Source organism: Hippoglossus stenolepis, chromosome 2 (assembly GCF_022539355.2).
Source record: "Hippoglossus stenolepis isolate QCI-W04-F060 chromosome 2, HSTE1.2, whole genome shotgun sequence".
In the NCBI taxonomy this organism is placed as follows: domain Eukaryota; kingdom Metazoa; phylum Chordata; class Actinopteri; order Pleuronectiformes; family Pleuronectidae; genus Hippoglossus; species Hippoglossus stenolepis.
Window position 1 is genome coordinate 4,250,822 of NC_061484.1, and position 23,048 is coordinate 4,273,869.

A 23,048-nucleotide genomic window follows, 5' to 3' on the forward strand; every position below is an offset into this window, starting at 1 on the left:
TGTGTGTGTGTGTGTGTGTGTGTGTGTGTGTGTGTGTGTGTGTGTGTGTGTGTGTGTGTGTGTGTGTGTGAGACTATGTGCGAGTGTGTGACTCTGTAAGCTATTTGGGTAACAAAGTTGAGCCAACAAATTGGCTTCATATATAATTCAAGTCCATGGCTAAAGGCTGTGGGTTGCTGAGAATGACTCTAGTGTGCCTGCCTGCATGCAACTTGAGAATGGGAGAAACTGGAGAACTGTTGACAGTGCAAACATAGCCAACTCCAAGACGGTCAACATAAATCAAACGTGAACATGTGTTTGCATATGCTTGCACACGTGAGGCTGCAGCACGTAAACTTGATCAACTGTGTTTGAGTGTGTCTGCAGATGCAAACCAACCTCTGTCATGGTGGTGCCAGCCCCCGGTGTAGTAGTCCTGCAGGACCTGTGGTGAACTCCAGGTCTCCAGCAGATAGTCCACCTGGTGCTGCTTCCTCCAGGTCAGCGACTGACACAGGATCTCACGGGCCTTGTCTATGTTGAAGTCCCTCGCCCGCAAGAAACGCAGGATGTGCTCGTCCTTAGGGATCTAGGGAGTAAGGGGAGAGTGTTAAGCTGTAGTTTATTTTGTGAGAAAACAAACAAAATCACAATAATTTTCTATAACTATCAGTGTCACCGCAAGTTTGCTAGTTTAAATCATTTTAAACTGGCTGCTGAGTTACACGTAACACATAGTTGATAGCTGTCCGAATAAAATCATCTGAGTCCGAATTTTTGATCTACTTAACTTTTTGTGTTATACTCCTCTGTAAGAGGTCCATGACAATAATTGAATATGAGAGTGGGAAAATTGTTAATCACCTTTCCCTTGTGTGACTCCTGCAGCCATTTACGAAGTCTGATCAGACAGCTCTCCTGCAGGGGGGTCAGGTCGCCTAGGTAACGTTTGATATAGTCTGCATCCAGCTTGTCTGCAACACAAAATCACAACAGCTCTGATTAAAATTGTTCAGGCAAAGGTAATGTGACACACAGCTTCACTGAAACCAAAGTCATTACATCTTCTTTATTTGTCCATTTCTTTGCCTTTAATAGATAACTTTTAAATGTTGACTTGCTACAAAGATTGTCACCATTATAACTTGTGCATATAAGATAAGTAGCATTCATTTTTCAAGCATCTGCAGGAACAGACCTTCAGGTGTACTGGCCAGAATCTCAGTTAGGCTGTCTGCCTGAAGCGCGGTGCTGTCCTGCTTGGTTTCTTGGGAGGAGCTGTCTTTGGCGTTGGCGGGCAGTGGAATCGAAACAGCAGGTGTGACCACGAGCTTGGGGGGGTCAGGCGGGCTGGTAATTAGGCTGGTCGGCCTGGGGGGAGGCAGGAAATGGGAGGAGGAACTCCAGCGGGGTATGCGAGTGATCCCCTCATCTTCTAGCTCCTTCAGGTAGTACTCGATTATTTCTTTTCCCTGTGAGGAATAGCAGGAGAGGATGTGAATTCAAGGAAATGAACATTAACAGAGGAATTTGGGAGAAAGGGCTAACAGTAATCATGATACTATATCTGTGGACTCCTGTCCACTCTAAAGCTGCATTCAAACCTGTATTGAACCGAATAATAACCCTCTCCAGAGGGGCTGTATGTGAGAACGCGAATGTCGGAGTCAGTTGCTGCTGAGATTATGAGTTTCTCCTGCCAGCCCCCTGGTAATATCGTCTGAATGAGATGCACATTGTTGACATTTCTAACACACGATGAGGTCAACAGAAAGTCTGGGCCCAATTATACAGATATTTTGCGGCGCTCATATATGAAAATGGCTAAAGAGATTATACAAGCTTATTTCTGCTATTACAGCATGAGATGGACTGACAGACTTGTGCTGCAGAAACCCCTTGATACCAAAGTTACATAATACACTGATGTGTGTTCTGTTTTATCCATGCAGGACCCATTATGCTGTTAACTTATGCTTCTCCTTACCTTAACCAATTTGGTCGGTACATATCATTAATTAGGTGTAACAACCCAAACACACACACCTTGTTGATACTGCTGGCGTACTGCTTCATAGCAATCTTTTCCACCGTGCTCTCAAAGCCAAAGAATGACTTGATGTCCAGACTGGCGGTCTGCTCGAAGCACGTCCACTCCTCATTCTCCGGATGAACCTGTGCAATCATACAAAATGTTTTTAGTATATTTTATACTGTATGCACATGCATGTTTCTATGGTCACCACACACCCAGCGTCATTCAACGATGACTAACACAGAGAACAATTTTCACACTGTGCACTGCCAGTGGGAGTGTGTGTCATTCGGTCCATATAAAATTAGCCAGTCCTTTACAGATCAGCATTTCCCAGTAAAACTAACACCTTGCTAACATACAAGAACACACAGGCTACTGGTAAATGGTACAAAGGTTTTGACAGTCAATCAAAAACACAGAACAGAGTCAAATCAGATCAAATCATCAGGATTCGCTGGTCAGTATCCTTCACTATTAAGCACAATTATTTTCTATCCATCTTCCAGCTGATTTTAGCACTGCGATGGCAGCTCTACAGGGGTTGTGATCGAGATGGGGTAAATAAAAATCATCATAGAAAGATGTTCACTGTTATTGGACCATATAGAGCTCACTCTATACCACAAAGTTAAATTATTTTTCATTCAGGCTTTGAAAAGAAGTCAAAAGCTAAATTCTTCCTGAGGGCAGTGTACTGGTAACTTCGTTACCCGTGGCTACCAAAATATTTCAGCTTTAGCCAGGTCCATTAGCTCAGTCCAACTGAGCTGTCCATCCCAGTTACTGTTAGCACAGTGTGCTTAAGCACACAATAAGAGCTTGTGTGGCCTTGGACCTAAATTTAGCACGCTAGTTGGTTGGAGGCTAATTCAATGTGCTTGACCTCATTAACTCAGAGCACATCCATTCATGAATTGCTGGATATGAATGCAGAGCTCTGAAGTAAAGCTGGTGATGGTTTCAGATCAGTATTTAAAAGCATTTAGACAGAATGAAGATGAATGAGTAATTCAAGGCTGCAATCAAGAGTATTTTTCAAATATTTGTTAGATTAGTAGATTAATGTAACAATTATTTTTTTTAAATGATTCTATGGCTCATCTGCGTTGTCTCTTCCCGAGACACAAAATATAATGAGACATATTTTTAACATGAAATCTATGATTGAAGGAAACATTTCTTACTTTAACTTTTACTAAACTAGAAGGCTGCTCGGACAGCACATACCTCCACCATGAAGGACAAACAGAGAACTTAGTCTCCCTTTTTGTATTTAATAACATCTTTGCCCCAATGATATGTGATAGCTCGCCATATGCTCAGTGCTGGTCTAAACATGGCTTATTCTGCAGGGAGGCACGGCAGAGATTAGAGGAAGCACAAATATTAAGATTGGTGTGCTGGCAGCAGCTCATCATTCAGCAGCTGAACAGCTTCACAAAATGTGTTTACTTGTTTGTGTGTGTAGATAAGCGATTGAGTAAAACACAATGGGTTGATTTTGATTTTCACTTTGCATTCACCTGTGCTATAAAAAACAAACCCACACGCATGTGTTAAAAGCTATGTGGTGGAATGTATTCTACTGACCGAATAACAGCAGGTCTCATGAATGATGACCCTGTTGGAGAAGGTCTCATTATGGGACTCAATGTGCAGCGTCCTCTCCTTTCTGTTCAGAGTGTTTTTCTGGCTGAAGTAGACGTAGTCCACACCAGCGATCTGCAAACCACACACACAACAACACATGTTACAAGAAACTAAACTGACATGAGGCAGAACATTTTAACATTAGCTTGAATATGAACACACCCAAAGATATTACATTGTGTATTAGGGTTGCAACAACTAACTAACAAACTAACTTAATCGGTTGTAATCGATTATTAAAATAGTTGGCAACTAATTCGGTAATCGATTAGTCTGGTCAGTTATAATGCCTGGCACACACACATCTCCTGAGGTGGGGCAGTAAACCAGCCAATCCTGTGCCTTGCTTAGCTCATGTGACTCCTCTATGGAGTAAACATTTGAGAAATGGCAGAGACAAGTCATCACAAGTGTGGGATCACTTTACATTAAAGCCTTCAGAGACTGTAGCTGCAAACTCCTAATTTTTCATTATAGATATCTACAATTCAGTTGAATTATTATATTATAGTATATTACATTATATCAACATTTTTATTCCAGTTTTAGATCTCTACAATTGAATTCTGACTATTCATAATTCAAGTTCATGACATATACAACATCATTCTGACAGGTTCAAACTTAGTTTAAGGCATCATAAATTGAGGAAAATTAAAGATACGTTGAACTTCGATTATGACTAGTCATAATTCAATTGTAGATATCTGAATCTGGAATTATCCTCATTATTAAGTTGCAGATGTCTATAATACATATAAAAACAGCATTGTACCAGAATATGAAGTTGCTTTTCGAATAAACTGCTAGAAAGGGTCAAATGTAGCTTTTGTCTTTTTACCTGATTAATAATCGATTTTCAAAATAATCATTAGTTGCAGCCCTATCGTGTATGTGTAAGAAAGGTTGTAAACAAATGAAAAAACGACTTAATCGTATTTAGTTATAGTTAAAAACGATTTAATCCTCTGAAGCAGGAGGGAACCATAATAACCATAAGGCACTGAACATGAGATGCACATAATCTAATGAACAACATACCCTTTTGAGGAGGCGTGGAGCGTCCACGTCCAGGGCACAGCGGCGCTCAACTCTGTTGGTTGACCCGTCTTCGCTGGTCTCCTCAACCATCACGTCACTCGCCACAAACATGGGGATGAGGTGACAGGTGGGGAATCTGCGCTCATAGGCCTGAAAGAGAAAGAGAATTGTCAGTTAACACAGTGGTTCTTATAAAAGTTTCCATCTTCTCTTCAGAGAGTCACAGTAGTATTAAGTTTACACTTTGTGGGGAAACGTTTGGTTGAAGAAAAAAAAACTAACTGGCTGGTGACTATACTTCATCATATGGCTGCTCATTTCCCATGAGAACCATAGACTTTATTAAACTGTATCCTCAACACATAATTCTTGTGTAGTGAGATTTCCAGTAAAGCCAGGCTGATATGTCAAAGATAATGTCTGATAAAAGTTTTTTACAGATATATTGGCGTTGGCGTTTGTTTGCAGATATGTAACTACATGAAAGCTTACTGAATAAACTATGCAGAATAGATACAACAAATAAAGTTGATATTCTTGTTTCAACTTCTTTATATTTAGTTTTTTTTGTGTTTTCTATTTATGATAAAAATTATGGTTAATCTTTACAATATCAAGCCTCAATTACTTTTTCTGTGTCATTAGGGTTTGAAAACATCATCTTAGGAATCATTGAGAATATTTTATGTAATGTGGATATCGGCTGATATATATCAGTCAGGCTATAGCTCCACTACTAAACTTAGCTTTATTTCAATAAAAATGACTGAAAAGTTCAGGGTAAATGAGTTAAATAAAATCACATAACTACAATGGGTCTTGTACTGGTAACTAACACAATCTTTGAATACAGTGCAGCCAAACAAGTGAGACGCCAAACAAACTCTCCTTTGCACAGTTCTAAAATTCTCACTTCAGTTAAGCCACAGTAGAAGAACTATAATTTTTTTTACAACAAAGGGATCCACACACAATAGGCTCAGCTGTGTGTCTCTAAATTACGTTTTGTCACAAATGCAAAACATAGGCAAACTCAGCTCTTGTAAAACAGCCGGCCCGCAGTTATGCAACAGGGTCGTGGCTGATACAATGTGCAGCAGCACCTATTTTCAACCCCTTTTCTTCATCGCCACCAGTCTCCCATCTTAGATCTGACTGGCATGGTTACATAACTGGCAAGTTCAAACACTGAATGATGCCTGTGATAAGAGGTAGTCATAACACTTAGCTAGTCTGAGACTTTTACGTCATGGAACTTGCTGTAAAAACCCATATTTTCTCATTTGACAATCAACCCTAAAATTTGAGTCTCCAGGAAGTGAAGGAATGCATTTATGAGTGAATGATTTTTATATTAAAATAAAATCAGGGAAGCAAAGACATTAAATAAAGAAAGAAAAAGAAGACAGGAAGTAGTGTAGGAAATGGTGTATTGCTATCAGCTGCTAATCTACCACTTCATCAGCGGGGACATAGACCGCAGATATACAGTATGCCTGAAAATAAGGGGGCCAATTGAGATTTAAGTGCAAGCCAGAGCGGGGACAGACTGTGCAGGACGAGTGCTTCTCACAAGACTTTTGCCGTTGGCTGAATTTGTGGCAGCTGAACCTTGCTGATAAAAGCGCTGTGTTCTGTGGAGCATAGGACACACCATATGTCTGAGGTCCTGTGAAAACCACGAGAACAGGCGAGTGTGTGAAATAAGATGAGGCTTGAAATTCAATTATTTGTCCTTAATCACAGCCATTTGTAATTACCGATCAATTTGCATGTACTGTCAATATGAATGGTTCATCTATACGACTAGTGTGAATAAACCGGCCACATTCAGAACATGTTCACATAAAGAAACAAGCACGAGGGTAGGTTCAGACTGGTTTGTTTTGTGTCCGAGTAGGCAGTCAGTAGGGTTCAACAGCTCCTGGCATACCACACTACCAGGGCCACTGAATCACTCAGCTGCCTACTGTCCACTGACTGAGTGAATTGTGAATACCGTTTTTCAGCCCTGATGCTCTGGAACACTGTGGTCCAGGCTTTGTCCTGCCGTCAGCACAACAGCAATGACTGTAAACATTAGTTTCACCCATTAAAAACAACCGTACCTCAACAAAAAAACTCAACCACGAATGCCAGGTCCTGTCAAAAACAACATTACTTTTCACTCACACAATAGACTTGCATACAGCAACAGTCATAATCCACCACTATATGAACAACAAAAAAAACTAGAGTAATGTTGTGCTTGAGAAAAACAGACTAAACACACAGCACAATGTTTAGCTGTCCCTTGTGCACAGAAAACAGCCTGACTGTTTTAGTGTTGAAAAGAGGGAGGTCAGTAAGGCCATGCTGCTGCTGCTGGGTTTTTTAAAACACAGAGAGACACAATCTGGTCACATCTGAGGAGCTTTCACCAATAAAGTCTCTAAAACACTGAAAGTTCTGCCCATTATGAGACCAAAACATTAATCAACAAAGTTTTACTGTGAATGAACTGTGAATTTGATGCTTGCGATCAGGATAAATATAATAAGACTTTTGCACAACACATGATAGTAATATTGAAAAGTAGGTCCATTATCAATTAGCATACACTCCATTATACAGATTTTTATAACATCAGACTTGTACTGAATTTAGCAAAGTAACACAGTTATGAAGCATTTCAGGGTCTGTTGCATCTAGTTATACCTGGAAAGCTCGTCTTTCCAGTATGTCGTGTTTACATTCATGTTGTCTGACACTACAGAGAACCTCTTTCAGTCACCTGTCATCATGTTTTGAAGTCCTCTGCAGGCATTACTCAAAATACACAGCTTAAAGTCAATTAAATGACACTATGTCAATATCCAGGTCATCTGGTATTTACCCAGATAATTAGTAGTCTAAACTGACCTATGCTACGGCTGTATTCTTGTAAACAGTGTTGAAGTGTATAACACTTCACAAGTCTTTTTTCTTCATTGTTTTCTAATTGTCCCTAATATTACAGAGAGATAACTGCAAAGATGTGATACAGCCCTTGAACCTGCTGCTGAATCTATTGAATTCAACAACAGGTAATGGATCCAACATTACAAGTCAGGTGTGCTGAAAATAAACAAAACTAGAGCTTCACAACAATACACTATGAATCTGACACCAGGATGTTCAATTTCCATCCATCTTTCATTTAAACAATGCAAGATGGGAATTCTCAGTAGGCACCCAAAGCATAATTTTAACAGCAAACAATCATGTGCAGACATGACACCGCCCTTTCATTTAGACCGTCTTTGGGAAAAGGAGCAAGCATTGATGGCATATCAAGGCCAACCGCCATGGTAACCAAGCTCCATCACAATAAATATTATTTGTCCCCTGCTTCAACTCTTTGCTGGAACACGTCAGCCCAGTGAAAAAATAAAAACAAATGTACCAAAAGAATTCCTAGTTTCCAGACTTGCTCAAAACCCAGTGCGTGAATAAGAAAGACCAGGAGAAGCGAGTCTTCTGGACACCATGGTGATAAGATAAGTTAGGACACATTTAACATGTCAATCCATGTGTAATGGTCCTGGAATTTTGGCTGGAGATTTTACGTGCTTTCCAGGGTCACACAAGAGAAAATACAAAAGCAATGCATGGTTTCGTAAACCCTTCCTGCAAACACAAAACATTTTCCCCTTGGAACACAGGCAGTGTGGACAAGGGCATAGGTATGAAAACTAAGATCTTTTTCTGCTCAGGAAGGGAGATTCAGGAAATCCAGTAGCTCCGAGGGGATACATAAAACACTTTCGGAATACAAAGGACTACAAGATGCATGTATACGCCTTTAATTTACTGGAATGATGGCAGACAGCCCAGTCATTATCCATCTTGATCTTAAAGCATAACAAACCTGCAAACAAATTCAGGAAAAGCTAACTAGGACATAGCACATAAAGTTGGATGCCTATATTGACAAATCACAATTTTTCTCATAGGGCTTAACACAGTTTGACATCCTCTGCCCTTAACCCTCAACAAGAGTAAGGAAAAACTACCAAAAAAACGTTTTAACAGGGGAAAAAACGTAGAAACCTCAGAGAACCCACATGGCAGGGATCCCTCTCCCAGGACGGACAGAAGTGCAATAGATGCCACATGTTACTGAAAACATCATCAAAAGCCCCGACACTCATATTATCTGTTGTGTCTGTGAGAACAAGGAGGATATCAGAGGAAATTAGGCTTTCTGTTGTTATTTATCTCTGAAGAAGGGGTTCCATTTACTTCAATTGTATTGGATTTGGCTGCAACACTGTTTATCCCTGAGACTCCAAAAGTGTTTTGTGGACTCCAACACTTCATCCACCCCAAATGAAAATTCACTTATTATCCACTAACCGTTAGTGGATAATGAGCAAATTTTAATTTTTCTGTGAACTATCCCTTTACCTACATTTTTAGGTTCAACTGGCCTATCGATGTTGCAACAGGAATTGTTGGGACATGCCAGGTGTCAGTCCTGACCTCTTTGGGGCCTTAAACCAAGTTCTGCTCATGGGCCCTCCTACCTGACAAGTGAGCCATTTCAATGTGACTATGTAGTCACAAGTGCATATTAACATTAACAAACACAGGACATTTGCACTGAGCTTTGGCGCTGCTTCCTAGGAATTAGTACTGGTTGATGAGCTAGTATCTCCTCTACAAATTTACGTACAGCACCAACATGTAAACAAAACTATCATAAATTGTATTCACTGCTCCCGGCCTTTAACAATAATGTCATTAGAACCGTTGGGGTCACACGAGGCCAAGGAATTTTCTCTTTTCGTGACTGAAAAGAAGAGCCAAGCGATTCTGGCAGTGCCCAATGGCCAGTAAAACACTGCTTGTACACACTCTTTTTTGTGTGTACATATACTTAGCTTATATGAATATTTGTGCATGACTCATTAACTATATGTGTACCTTCAGGGCTCCAGAGTGCACATATGTTGACACAAAACAGTATCACCTGCCTGGAAGGAAAGTAAGAAAACCCCAAGGGCAAAGCCATTGTAACATAGCAACTGATGCACTCTCTGATGAAATGTTTGTTTTTATCTACAGCTGTTCACAAGAAATAGATCGAGTTGCAACTTGTGAAAGACATCAACAGACTTGATCGTAGATGTTCTGATAAAATAAGTTTTACGAAGCCTTCACAGGAAATTCAGTACAGCCAAGGGCAAAATCCCACAAGCTTTTGTTACACGGGAGCAGAACTATTTAGAGGCATTAGATCTTTAATGGGCTGTTTGCTTAGCTAGTCTACCTGAAAGTGAGAGAAAGGTCAGTCTCCTGAGATGAAGTTGAAAATCCTTGGCCTGTAGGTCTCCAGGGTGAAAAACTCTGAGGGGAGAACACTTGTAACTTCCTCAGTGGTAGGATCACGTCTTTTGAGCTTATGCAAATTGTTGTGTAATAGAGACGACAGCCTGCTGGCTGGGAAAATGGGAACATTTTGGTAGGGTGCACTTAAGATTAAGATATTTGATGACGAAAGCTTAGAGATGAAGCGAAAACACCCAGAGTGCACAAAGGCAGGATGCAGCAAAACGATCTGGCTGAGTTATCTAAGTACTCACAGAAGAAGAATGACTAACAGTGCAGTATGATAAAGAGTTGAGATGTTCTATTCATGGGTTCGCTCATTGTAATGTGTAAATAGCAAACTGTGCCTGTTGTTTGCCTAACACACAAATGAGTCTGACATTTTGTCTCAGAAACCAGGAGCATACACAAACTGTATAATACACAAAAGGATAACCAGCATGTGTAAGCAAGTGCTGCCTGAGAGACAAACACTTTCCTTCTACCATTTCAGTACCTTTCTGTGTCTCACATGTGTGTCACACTGATAAATGAGGCCTATAGTCAGACAACTGACAACAGGCAATAGAATCCAGAGGGCTGCCACACTTCAGTCTGATGTGCCCTCCAAGACCCAAAACAAATTGTCTAATGACTATACACCAGCCTTGACATCACAAACAAACAAAACATGGCTCTGAGTGAGGACCACTGACAAGGGTATGACGTTACTTAGCCAATGTTAGTTGACAGAAATCATTACGAGTTACCACATACCTCCTCGGGCAATCCTGGGACCTGTTGAGGACGTCACTAAAGGGGTTGAGATCACACGCTGGCCAGTCACCTATTTGGATCTATGTTGGGCATTGTTGACCATGTGAATGACAACAACTATAGGGCTTGAATGGATGTGAGGATGCTGCGTGATGGACAATCAAAGTCACAACAACTTTTGAGATTACTAGCCCCACATATTAATGATTCACCCCAGGCTACCACTGGACACTAGTTGAATATCAAATGACAGAAGATGTCACATGCATTAATGAGCACGGTTGTCATTGACACACAACCCACTTCTGAAAATAACGGCCTGACGCACACAACACCTTGCTGGCATCCGTTTACATAATGTGAGGTGAATAGGTTATAGAGAATGAGCTTTAGCGAATGGACAAGAAAATTCCTCCTGGTTTTCTTTTCTGACAGCAAGGCTATAAACTCCAACCTAGGTCACTGATGATGACAGGGGGGAGAGGCAGGGAGGCTACTGAGAAGGCCGCTTGAAAATTCTGTGTTTCCCCTAACTCCTTTACATGAGAAGTAACAGGTTTCATTTCAGACATTTATCAGGGTAATAGTGGTGATAGATAATAATGGAAACTCCCTCATCTTTGATGCCAAAATGAGAGAAGTGAAGTAATGTGTTTATTTTTATTTCCTTGTATTGTATTTACCTGATTACTGCACCTTCTCGGGAAACCTAACACCAAAACCAGAGCAATTATTTTAATAATGAACCAGGATTTAGGTGAGGGGTGGTGCAGCAGGCAGAGGCAGGACGTTACCCTAAAGGGACTCTCGACACATCTTTGTTGGTGTCTTCTACGTGTGTGACACCGATCTTTCACCCAGAAATATGTGCTTCCTTTTTGTTCTTTTCTACAGAAAGAGAACTATACATTTGAATGTGATACGAAGTGTCAACGAGGGTAATAGCAACACTACCTCAAGACTGGCCAAAGTTTCTCCACCCTCAGCTCCAAAAGCATCTGAGCTTAGGTGTAGACTAGATGTGGGGTAAGATAGAGAACAATCTCCAGATTGAAAAGAAACAACAATAGAGCCTTTGGTCTCTGCATGCCATACCACCCACATCTCTCCTTCCACTGACCTCCCTTCAAGAGGAGGGGGACAATCTGCATAGTGCACAGACCTTATATAAATGTCATGTCCTAAATATTTGGTAGGCTGTGCAAAATGCTTAACTGTAGTGCTTGCCTACTTGGTTATGTATGAATGACTGGATAAGTGTGCACATTAGGGAACTGAAGGCAGCAGGATGGCCATCTGTCGGCCATCAAAAAGTCATCAGAGTAAGAACAAGAAATGCTGGATTACACACATTTCCATTGCTATAAGGCTTACTAAGACATGACTCTGTCAAAGCTTAAACTCAGGTTATTATAATACATAAAACTGCTGAGACAATGAATGACAGTATGAATTCCTGTAGTTCCTCATGAGCAACAAGTTACAGAAAACTGCAGCATTACCGACATCCTGCAAAGAGAGGAACTGGCAAAGCATGTTGTGTTGCTTGCTCTACCACCACTAATACAAAGTCCAGATATTTTATCAACTGTGATGAAGATCTAATTAGATGGTTACAGTAAATGCTGCTGAAACTTCCCTAGTATCTGATTTCTTGCAGCTGAAAGCTGTGGGAAGAGGGGGACAGAGTGTCTGGTGATTTCTGATCACTGCTCTTGAGAGATTAATGAACGCTTCTGTGTTTGACTAAGGCATGCATGTGAGAATGCATACAAATGGGAAGAGAAAAGACACAGATATGTAACAGGGAAGGATAATAAAGCTTCACACAGAACTGTATTAAAACTGGACTGCAGGGTGATCAATGTTTTTACATTAATTGCACTCAAAATCAGACCAATGTTATCTTGCTACTCATTTCAAAATACTAAAGCTGAGGATGAAAAGAAAGAGAATCAACCAACAACAAATGCAGCCACGTATTGGCAGCAAAATGCAATGGCAAACATAAAAACACATGTTAAGACTGTTACAATATACTGCACATGTTCCTATGAACGTCACATAGCTGCTGCATAGGTCTGAGTCACTATCCACTGCAGCATGATTGCAGGCTAAAATGCACTAAAGGGTCATTGTGGGCGAGTATGTGCGTACACATTCATCTGTGTCTTGCAGAGCAGAGCTGAGTGGGGGAGGGGAGCTATTGGGGCAGCATCTCGACCTTGCAGCAGCAGCAAAGGGACTGAATGAATGTACTGGTGATCGGTGAATGAAATCAGGTCCAGAATTTTCTCACAGGCCCCCAAAGTCACGTGGTGCTGGCAGTACAGTCCTCCTTTAAAAGCAGCACGCCGGACGATAAGCTCCTCGCCCAAGGCTGTTACTCTTCATTGTTTTTAGCAGAAAGCATCTAGCTGAGTAAGTGAATTAGTCACTGCAGGCACAACTCTGACAGATTCATTCAGAAGAGTGGATGAAAATGTTCTGAACCACTACAGACAGGTACAGTACTGGGAAAGCTGATGAAAAAAGCAAACATGAACCGCTAAATCGGAAACTTGTCACTGGAGCAGGCACACTAAACCTGAACGCACTATTTTTCAATGGAAACATTACCTTAACAACACAAAATGTGTTAGCGTGCAACACATGAGGTCAGTGACCATTGGTCGGTTGCTGAAATAGGCCTACTTCCCTAATAACTTTCATCACTACTGTTATGGATGTTTTCTGGAAGCTGGTGAAAGGAGAACTCAGGCAGCAGCTGATGTCTTATGCAGAAGATTTTAATGTAGACTTGATGCATCAAGGAGACCAGAAGTTGGAACAATATACAAACGCTAACAGAGTAACTTGAGCAATTGTCACCCCCCCCAAGTCTGAAGATGTCTCCCACAGCTTCCCAGTATATCTCCCTCTACTTGTATCACCCATTCTAACAGCACATCCATGAAAGGCTAGAATTGCTGTCACTCTCTATGTTACATGTAGGTGTTCACATCCTATTGGATAGTTAAGTCTAAATATGCATTCCTACATCACGGTGTGTCCTTACATCTTGCCACTGGTGAAATATGTAAAAGAGTTAAAGTTGGGGCCTCTCTGTCTGGAGCATCTGAGTTAGATATGAAAGTCAATGAGCGTAGACACAATGTACTGTTGGTTGGTCCTTTATCTATAACCTGACCTTGGGTACTGCTTGGAGAGAGAAGGGAGTATCTGTGGAACTAGACAGGCACTATTCTCCTGTACAGATATAGTGTAATATACATTATATCCATAATATACAGTGGCATAAACAGTAATGTGTGAGGATGGTCAAAAAATCTTCAACAACTACAAGTATACTGGTGACACTAGTTTTCAAAATTCTTTATCTGACCCTCACTGTTCACTGTCACTATGGTATGCCACAAGAGATGTGATGATGTCATTTTCAGAACCGGGGAAACTGTGTTGAGCTAAGGCTATCAATAAGCGCTAAGTGCTAAGAGATTCTGTAAGTATGTGGCGGCACATTAACGGTATCTTATCAGTGTGTCTGCAGCGTATACAACATTAACCTAATCCAACGCTTTGGTGAGCCTGTGCAGACAATAAGTACACCTCTCTCTCCTCACTCTCTTAGGTCCAAACTGGGTTAACTTAGCTCTTATCCTGAGCTCAGCACACACTTCATGGCTGACTAAAGTAACATGACTACCGCTAATGGGATATACACTTATCTGTGGCTGCCCCAAAAGGTTATCTCACACACCGCTACAGACTCATAATATAGGTTAGTTATTTTTCAGTGGACTGTCACTATAAAATAATTAACCTGTATTAATTTGCAACATTGTTTTGTATACCTCCATAGACGGAGAGAAAATATGAATTTGGAATAAAAGTTGGAGCTCAGTGTAAGACAGACGAAATGAGAGAGAACTTTGGAAGTCTGGATGGGACCCAGATTGGGCTAACATCCCTGGACCCAAGACTTGGTTGTACCACACACAAACTTGCTATGTAAAATAAATCAATGAAATATGTGAATTCAAATAGCTGTCATGAATCTTTCATACAATTTTTACATTCATTGGCAGATGGATCAAAAAGTTAATTTTAAACACGGCCTGAGACACAGACGGATTAAAATAGTAAGTCTGTGATGGTTAGGCGCTAGAGAACTGGGCTGCCGAAGCCTTAACCAGACCTGGCCATAAGTGGGTCAGGACATGGTGGGACAGGATGTCACCCTGGCAAGGCTGCTTTTCACTGAGGCCAGGCTAGACATGGAGAAGAGGGATGAGCCACGTTTAGAAACACTAGCGCTGCACTAAATAGGCACAAAAACAATGTGTTAGCAATCTGACACTTCGACAAACTTGTTAAGGGTGACCCACATACAAACAGTTAGAGGATGAGCAAGGAACTTTAAGTAGTTAAGTGTGCAAAAGATAACACAATTAACAGACCACAGGATATGAACTGCAGCAACATTACATTACTTCCTACTAGAAAACCAAACCTAACTATTTTTTTCCCCTTCAACTCTTTAGCGTTTGTAGCATGAATGCAGCTCTTGAACCGCTGGGCTTTTGTGCTGTTACCTCAATACCCAACAGGCAAGACGGACACTGATATACTTCTTTTAATAAAATTTTATTTTTTCTATTTGGCCCAACGTAAGCTTAAATTGACTCTAAAACATTTCCAGTTGTTCGTCGAGATCCAGTGCGAGAGCCACTTTCACATGGCATGTTGATAGGAGACACATGAACCAGTTCAGAACAATGTTCAATGTAGGTCAGAGCAGAAGGATGGGAAATACTTTTGATAAGGATCAAATGATACAGAGCTGGTGATGTAAACAAATTTCAAATATGAGGCTCTCTGTCAATTGTTACTATATGCATGTGAAGATTACTTGTGGGATTAGGCTGACTGAACACTGTTCAAGCACTTAAATGCCCATTTCATTCACCAGTCAAAACAACTTGTACATATACAATATGTACAGTAGAGAAGAGACCTTAACTGAGAAGACTAGGTCAACCAGGTCATCTTTATACAGGAAAGGTTGAATAAAGAGAAACTGGGTTTGGTTTTAGACACTTGAAGACCCAGTAATGTGTGTAACTTGGTTCATTAGTGCTCCCGACTGTTGTAAAAACAGCTGTTTTGAGTCATTCAAGTTTGAGTTCAAGTATGAATGACCTAATTTCTTAAACTCTAATGTTTGAAGGATGAAAAATGTGACCACTGATATCTTGAACAGTTGGGTTTTGGTGCCGTTACCAAACTTACTGACACGCAAAACAGATATGCATCTACTGCATGTGTACCTTTTGGAATAAAACGCTCTTGTTTCTGTTTTGCACAATGGAAGCTCAGAATGAAAAATTCCCTGCAGCCACTCCCACATGGTGTGTGGACAGAAGATGTCACAATCAACAGATTCAGAAAGTTCTCGTCTTTGCAGAAATAGCATTGGTTTTCTATCATTTCTTATGTATTTTGAAAAAGATCAGCCTAAACTCAGAAAGGTCAGATATTGCCATATTTCAATGGCAAAAGCTTTACGTAGCTTTAGCATCTGGCTAAGCCATTTGGAGTCTCCAAATATTATTTTTGAAGCTCTGACTGGATTATGTCATGAAAAAAACCTGTAGAATGGCTATACTTTATGCTAACTTCTTCAAATTTGAGACAGGGGTTTACTAATAGGGGGGCCTAATACTGTCCTTTACCTACTGCAGTCAACTACTCATATATATGACCCTTTCATGAAAAATCTTTAGGAGTTTTCTGTCTGGCAAGATCTTACTCATATATGTATTCAGCCATCTTAATTTTGGTAAGGAGTTTTGGGCATGATTACTCAAAAGTTGGGGGGAGTGGAAAAGGTAAATGAGCCTTTAAATAAGCAACAGGTTTCAGTCCACCACTGTCTTGAAGTGTGAAAGAATATCTCACTCATTCACTCTTTGTTGTTTTACTGCACCATATGTTTGAAATATTTTTACAAGGCAACATCACACATTGTTTCAAACACATGACACATTTTGGATTACTCTTTCAATATATTAAGTATCTATTTATATTAACATTAATATATATTATATATAGTATATGTTTTTATTCGTGTAGCTGCCAGTGATATAGAGGATCTAATCACAAAGGAAACATTCCCTGATGGTGGCATTACATTAGCATGGCACATCCTGTTCCTTCTTAGAAACTCTACTGGGACAGGGGCAGGACTGAAGCACTTTGTCCTCATGGATTAGCCACAGACCTGTACGTTTCCATGGAGCGGGCTGGGCTTTGGCTCACTTAATACCCTCTCTCTGAAGAATTTGTGCTAATCTGAGAGTTGGGGGACTTTAGGGATAGCCATTGTCGTTCAAGATTAACTATGACAGACAGCGTCAAGTTAGCAGTTATTTTCAATCACAGGGTCGGTCAGGGTTTTAGTCCTCTGGTGACTACTGAAGTCATTCTTCTTTATTGGATATGTGCCAGATGCAACTGTCCCTTTAGGCCTGAAACAACAACAACAGGAGGGGGTATTGTGTTTTGCTTTAGACATTCCTCTCACTCCCTAAGGATAGACTAGGGACTCTGAGACTGAGCTGCTGCGATAACATCAGCAACAGCATCAAATACATTTCCTGTTATTGATATGTCGCAGTTGACTCAAGGGGCCGTTGTGGCCGAAGATGATATAACAAAAAAGGTAAGGGATCCTCAACAAAAACAAGCCAACTTTGTGCAGCGATAAGAAGGCTACCAAGCTACTCAATACTACACCTGTAGCTGCCGTTAAGGATGAGAGTGTTGCTGTGTTGTTTACTTTTCTAACATATAGTCGTTCTACAAAGGAAGTTGCCTAGTGGAGCACACACTGAAGGTGACGTGGTGTCTTTCACTCTGGCACCGTTGGTATCTTGTCAGTATTTTGAGGAGTTGGCGTCCGTGACATGCAATCTTCAGTTGACTTTGTTTCTGCAATAAATCACTTTGTGGAACATCATCACATTTAGTCTTCAATTAAGAGTCAAGTCGAGTCCTGTTCAGATTACTTGCACAGCTCTTCATAAGTGTTGCAATCTAAAAGCTCTTCACAAAAGCCATATGCCCAAATCCTAAGAAAACTACAACACCCAACGATAGATATCTTCCCTTAACAGTTGGGCCAGATTATCCATTCTCAAACACAAACTTGATTATCATTTAAATCAGAGCTATATTAGTACATTCTTTTCTAAAGCAGTTATGTCATAATTGTTTTTACAGATTGTAAAACCATCATATTGGATTCTTTTCAATTCAATTCACAAGAAGAGGGTCAAATCTGCCAAAAAGCTATCAACACAGACAATACAGATTATAACATTTTCAATTGTGGGTACAATAAACACTGCAGAACAAAAACAGCTGAAGGGGATCTGAGATCCAGGCCTGCCTTATGTAACCGTACATGCAAGCCACAGCAGTTTTAACGAGAGGTTGAAATACTTTGATTGCACCTGTCAGTGAGCCGAGTGGCTCCTTGAGGCAAAGTGAGGAGAGGCTGTATTTAAACTACACTAAAGGAATGCAGTTAAGGCTTTAACAGAGGAATGTAGAGCCTTGGAGTTAACCCTCACCAGAATAAATTGGTATTTAAAAGAACTGACAGTATCCAAACAACAGAGTCAAGTAGAGAGAGAAAACCAAATTCCTCAAAGCAAAATGTCAAATATAATCCCCCAACAGACGAAAGGGAGAAGCCATTGCTGACAGATATTTCAGACACCACTGACAGAGAGAAATAACATGGTTGAACAACACATATAGCCATGTGCATTTCTTTTAAACTATTCTACAAAATGACAAGCTGAAAGAAGCTGGTTCTTTTTAACACAACAGAAACAGTACGCAGAATGTTGTTACACGACTATGCTGCAATGATGAAAGACCTGCTTTAGAGGAAGCGAGAGGGAAGAGATTTCGCTGGATTTTCAATAGAAAGAGCCAGCAAGTGTTGTGACGCACCATTAAGTCTGCTCTGCAGTGTCTGCAAAAATACTCACTGCGGAGGAAAGTCACAAAAAGGGGAAATGATCAGAACGCACCAAACCCAGCTTCAAACAAACTGAAATGTAATTTTTTTTTAAACAATAGATTCTGACCATGTTGCTCGTGTCCTACCCATAATGTCATACAATACAAAGGAAACCTTTATTTCTACAACAGAAACTAACATACACTGTATTGTTGCTGTCCTCGTTTAAAGCACCCAGAGCTACTCCAGTGGTTTTCTCAAAAGTAACCCTGTCCCATAAAGCCCATGCAGGTCGGATTTGGTATTATTAATATTCCCCCCTTTGACTGCATGTGTAGACCCAGGTGTCAGCACCAGCCCTCTATTTATAGCCATCGGTTTGCCCAGTGCTCAATCCAGTCTGTGCTAAGGAGATTTAGACTTCTGCACCCTCCTTGAGGCTGGTGTAGAAAGCTGATTTCCATTTAAAGAAAACGGCACCTGTCTGGAACCTGCAGAGCTAAAAGTAACATAATGTAAAAAATACAGGAATTGCCCTCTAATTTCCTCATTGGACGTCATTTAAACAAGTGAAGCAGAGAAAGAAACAGCACAAAAATAATGCACCCCTGGCTAGTTCAAATGTTTGGCTAAAATAGACAGTTGCGTAATAAGGCCAAGACTGCAGACATGCACCATCACCACATTACCAACAATAAGCAGCTGAGGTCAAATCATTACTGAGTAAACCGTCCATCCGCTGTGTGACCTGATTATAGGTCCTAGTATAGTACGCTATAGCTTCTTTTTCAATCATTTTTAAAGAAAGCAGATCTCACAGATGTGACCCGACAGAGAATCAGTTGCTTAATGTGTTCTATGTGCAACTTCTGAAGCTTTTAGTCAGTGCAGCTTCTCTGACATCCAAAGACTAACTGGAAGCTGCACATAAAATAAAATAAAAATTTTCCATAAGTGGAAAAATGCACATACAGAAAGCATAGATGTCACCAGAAACACCAAAGCAAACAGAGAGGTACATTCAAATTCACACTCTCTCTGCACTAAACATGGCACTCATGCCTGAAAGTGAACAAAAACATGCAGCATGGCAGTCATTTGCTAAAAGCCATGGTAGCCACTGAATTTTTTACGCTGCAAATGGACTACCACCTCCAGGTCTGCATTGGAACCTCTGTCAGACATAACAGCACAGTTTTGCTCTATAGTCAGATGCTGAGTATGCATGCACGATGTATAGCATGATGGCTCAACACTGCAGTTATCATTGAAGACATCTTAAACCTCAAGATGACAGGGAACTGTATGGGGTCAGTGCAACCGTGTTCTTCTTCTGTGCTGGTGTACAAAGCTGATGTCCATTTAAAGAAAAGATCAACTGGAGCTTGGTGGGCTAAAAACACATGGCAGGGTGTGTGAAGAGTAAACCACATGACATAAGAGTGTGGTGTATGTTGTAGAGGTATAACCTCACTCTAGCAAGTAGAGCACTACGGTGAGTGTGTTCACAGTTCACACTAAATCAGCTTCAACTCTGTTCCTATAATTCAACGCATTAGTTGTGATGGCTGTTTTATTTGATTCAAAATTTATGCTGACAGAACTGCTCAGAAAGCACTCTCAGTGTAATGGTGATGCAGAAACATTGGCAGTAAACTGCCTGCACTGCAGTCTAGCTTAAGCAACAGCATTTTGATTATGTGAACAAATGACAAGCAAGGTGTGTAATTCAATGACTACCCTCTGAGGGTGACCTCTGAAGCGCCCACCCACCAGCATTACATAACTCTGCATCTGTGATAAGGATGCTAGCAGCGACACCATTTGATAATAACTGAGAAACTGACCATTCGCAGACAATAATTGGATTAATTGTTTGAATTTTTATGTATTTGACAATTCTCACCCATTCCTAATCTATGGCGTGCAATACAGGGCTGACCCGCGTACAGGTAGAGACACTTACCTCCATCACCAGCTCAAAGGGTTGCTTGTACACCCGCACAGGGGACTGGTACTTCTGCACCATGATGGGGATTAGAGTGACACCAACAACCTGAAGAATAAATCAAATCAGAGAAGAAAGAGTTATGATCTTTGTGTAATAAATCAAACCTGATCTAGGGCTGCAGTTCATTTGGCATCATCACAAGAACTGTGTGCTGCTGCTGAGTGAGTGAGTGCCAGAACTACACCATTATAGGTGTCTCTGCGTGTAATTAAGTAAAGGTGTGTTTTGGCTGACTTGATGTTTGTATGATGCCAGGTACAGGGGTGTGTGTGTGTGTGTGTGTGTGTGTGTGTGTGTGTGTGTGTGTGTGTGTGTGTGTGTGTGTGTGTGTGTGTGTGTGTGTGTGTGTGTGTGTGTGTGTGTGTGTGTGTGTGTGTGTGTGTGTGTGTGTGTGTGTGTGTTGGCTAGCAGCCCTAAGAACAAGAAAAGCATGAATAGTGATGAGCAGCGAGGGGGGTGTTTGGAGCCATGGATGAGGATCTCAATGTTCTACCTGCTCATTTATCAGGGACTGTACCACTGCAAGGGCCTTTCACTACAAACTACTGGGGATTTATTACACTAAGTCCAACTACCGTCACTGCAGGAGCTCAGGTCACAGGTATACACAAGTCACTTCATGTAATCATACAAGAAGTGATCCAGTGAAGCATCTGAGCTGAAAGCAGAATGAAAGGAGTCTTCTGGTCGTTTGAAAGGTGCCAGTTGTAAAAGACAAATGTTCATGTGTTTTCATGAAGCAAACACTCCTTGAACTGGCTTGAACTTCATCTCCAGTCAGCATGCTGATACACGTTTCTAACCACTGCTATGTCGCGGGAACATGGCTGCACTACTTTCAGAGGGATCAGGGCAGGCGGACTAATAATAACCGGGCTGTAGGATCCACAGACAGAACACAAACAGGTCGCCACAGTGTTGATAACTAAACAACACATTTATAAACACATAATTACCGCCATGCTTCAGGATCTGTCCGCAACGTCAACAAAGACACGTCAAAGCAAAAACAATTACTTCATCAAGAGACTGAGGATGACACAGTTTCAAACACACCACTCAGCAGTCTCTCTCTCTCTCTTCTCTCTGTGTCTCTCCAAGTCTAAGTGATTGACTACAACTATTAAAGTATCACATCGGGTTATCCTCTCCAACGTCTATACATAATGTCTGTGTTAGTGTTTCCACTGGACCCGGTAGCTATCAGCTAATGTTTTGAATGCTTTCATTTCTAGCATTTGTTGTGGTCTTTTTCTGGTTTGGTGTCCATGGAACAGGATGTGGTAACAGTGTTAACTGAGCCACAGCTGAGGAATATCACACATTTTTTTGTCAGCAGGTGTCAGCAGGTGTTAAGTTGCTAGTTCAAAATGAAAACCCAACAGCTTGTTGTTGTTTTAACACAAACACCTAGTGAGTAACATTTGCCACGCCGACTTGTTAACGTTAGCTTAGACAACAGTGGCTAGCGGAGACTAGCCAGCATGCTAGCGCTAACTTTACAGATCGCTGTTAAGTTGACCTAAATTGAACAAATCGTGCTTACCGGTGACTCGGACCTCTAAAGAAATGTGGATCTGTTCCGTCTGCTTAGTCGCTGTGTCTTCTGAAAGAGGTGTCCGAGGGAACTCTGGCCATTCCACCTCCTCGGCTCTTCACTTCGCCGGGTCCGTGTGTTGAGCTGAAGCCAGCTGCTAACAACAGTTAGCGGTGCCGTGCTAGCTGGCCATGTAGCTACAAAGCTAACCGTCGCAGAAGCCTCACAGTCCGGCGATAACAGGCATAGTAAGAGGGATAACCGGAATATCCAGAACCGTTCACCGTGTAATCTCACTCACTCACACACAGGAGCAGTGTCGCCGGAGGAGGACTGCGTCCCTCTGCCTGTCACCTCCTCCTCTCTCGCCGGGTCATCGCGCCCGTGACGCCGTCGCTCCTCCTCCAGTTCCCCCAGCTCAGTTCTTTTCCACCTCCCAGAGCAGCGCAGTGCTGCGTTCACTGACCACATCTGCTCAGTGAAAGACGAACACCAGGGGACAGTGAGCAATGATATGAGTCATGTCAGAACAGACAAATTATTTCCTGTGAATTCCAGTGCAGTCATACATGACACAGTGCAAATCTTATTTGTAATGTTTTTTTAAAAAAACGAAACCAGATGATTGTCACATGTTTCCAGTGCA

General features: G+C 41.2%; 1 protein-coding gene across 4 annotated transcripts in view; it reads right to left on the reverse strand.

The window, feature by feature from the left end:
• si:dkey-237i9.1 (SEC14-like protein 1) overlaps positions 1–22,797 on the reverse strand; it is a 32,044-nt gene extending 9,247 nt beyond the window's left edge. For 3 of the 4 annotated variants that reach the window (XM_035147153.1, XM_035147126.1, XM_035147135.1), the window contains exons 1-7: positions 20,821–20,910; positions 4,712–4,861; positions 3,611–3,742; positions 2,029–2,157; positions 1,181–1,454; positions 847–956; positions 382–571 (exon numbers count right to left, since the gene is read on the reverse strand). In XM_035147153.1, the coding sequence (XP_035003044.1) occupies positions 382–571; positions 847–956; positions 1,181–1,454; positions 2,029–2,157; positions 3,611–3,742; positions 4,712–4,861; positions 20,821–20,883 (1,048 nt within the window). In that variant the 5' untranslated portion in view covers positions 20,884–20,910. Of the gene's footprint in view, positions 1–381; positions 572–846; positions 957–1,180; positions 1,455–2,028; positions 2,158–3,610; positions 3,743–4,711; positions 4,862–20,820; positions 20,911–22,411 lie in introns of those variants that run through there. The other variant, XM_035147144.1, reaches the window with a different exon arrangement.
• Between the last annotated feature and the right edge of the window lie 251 nt (positions 22,798–23,048).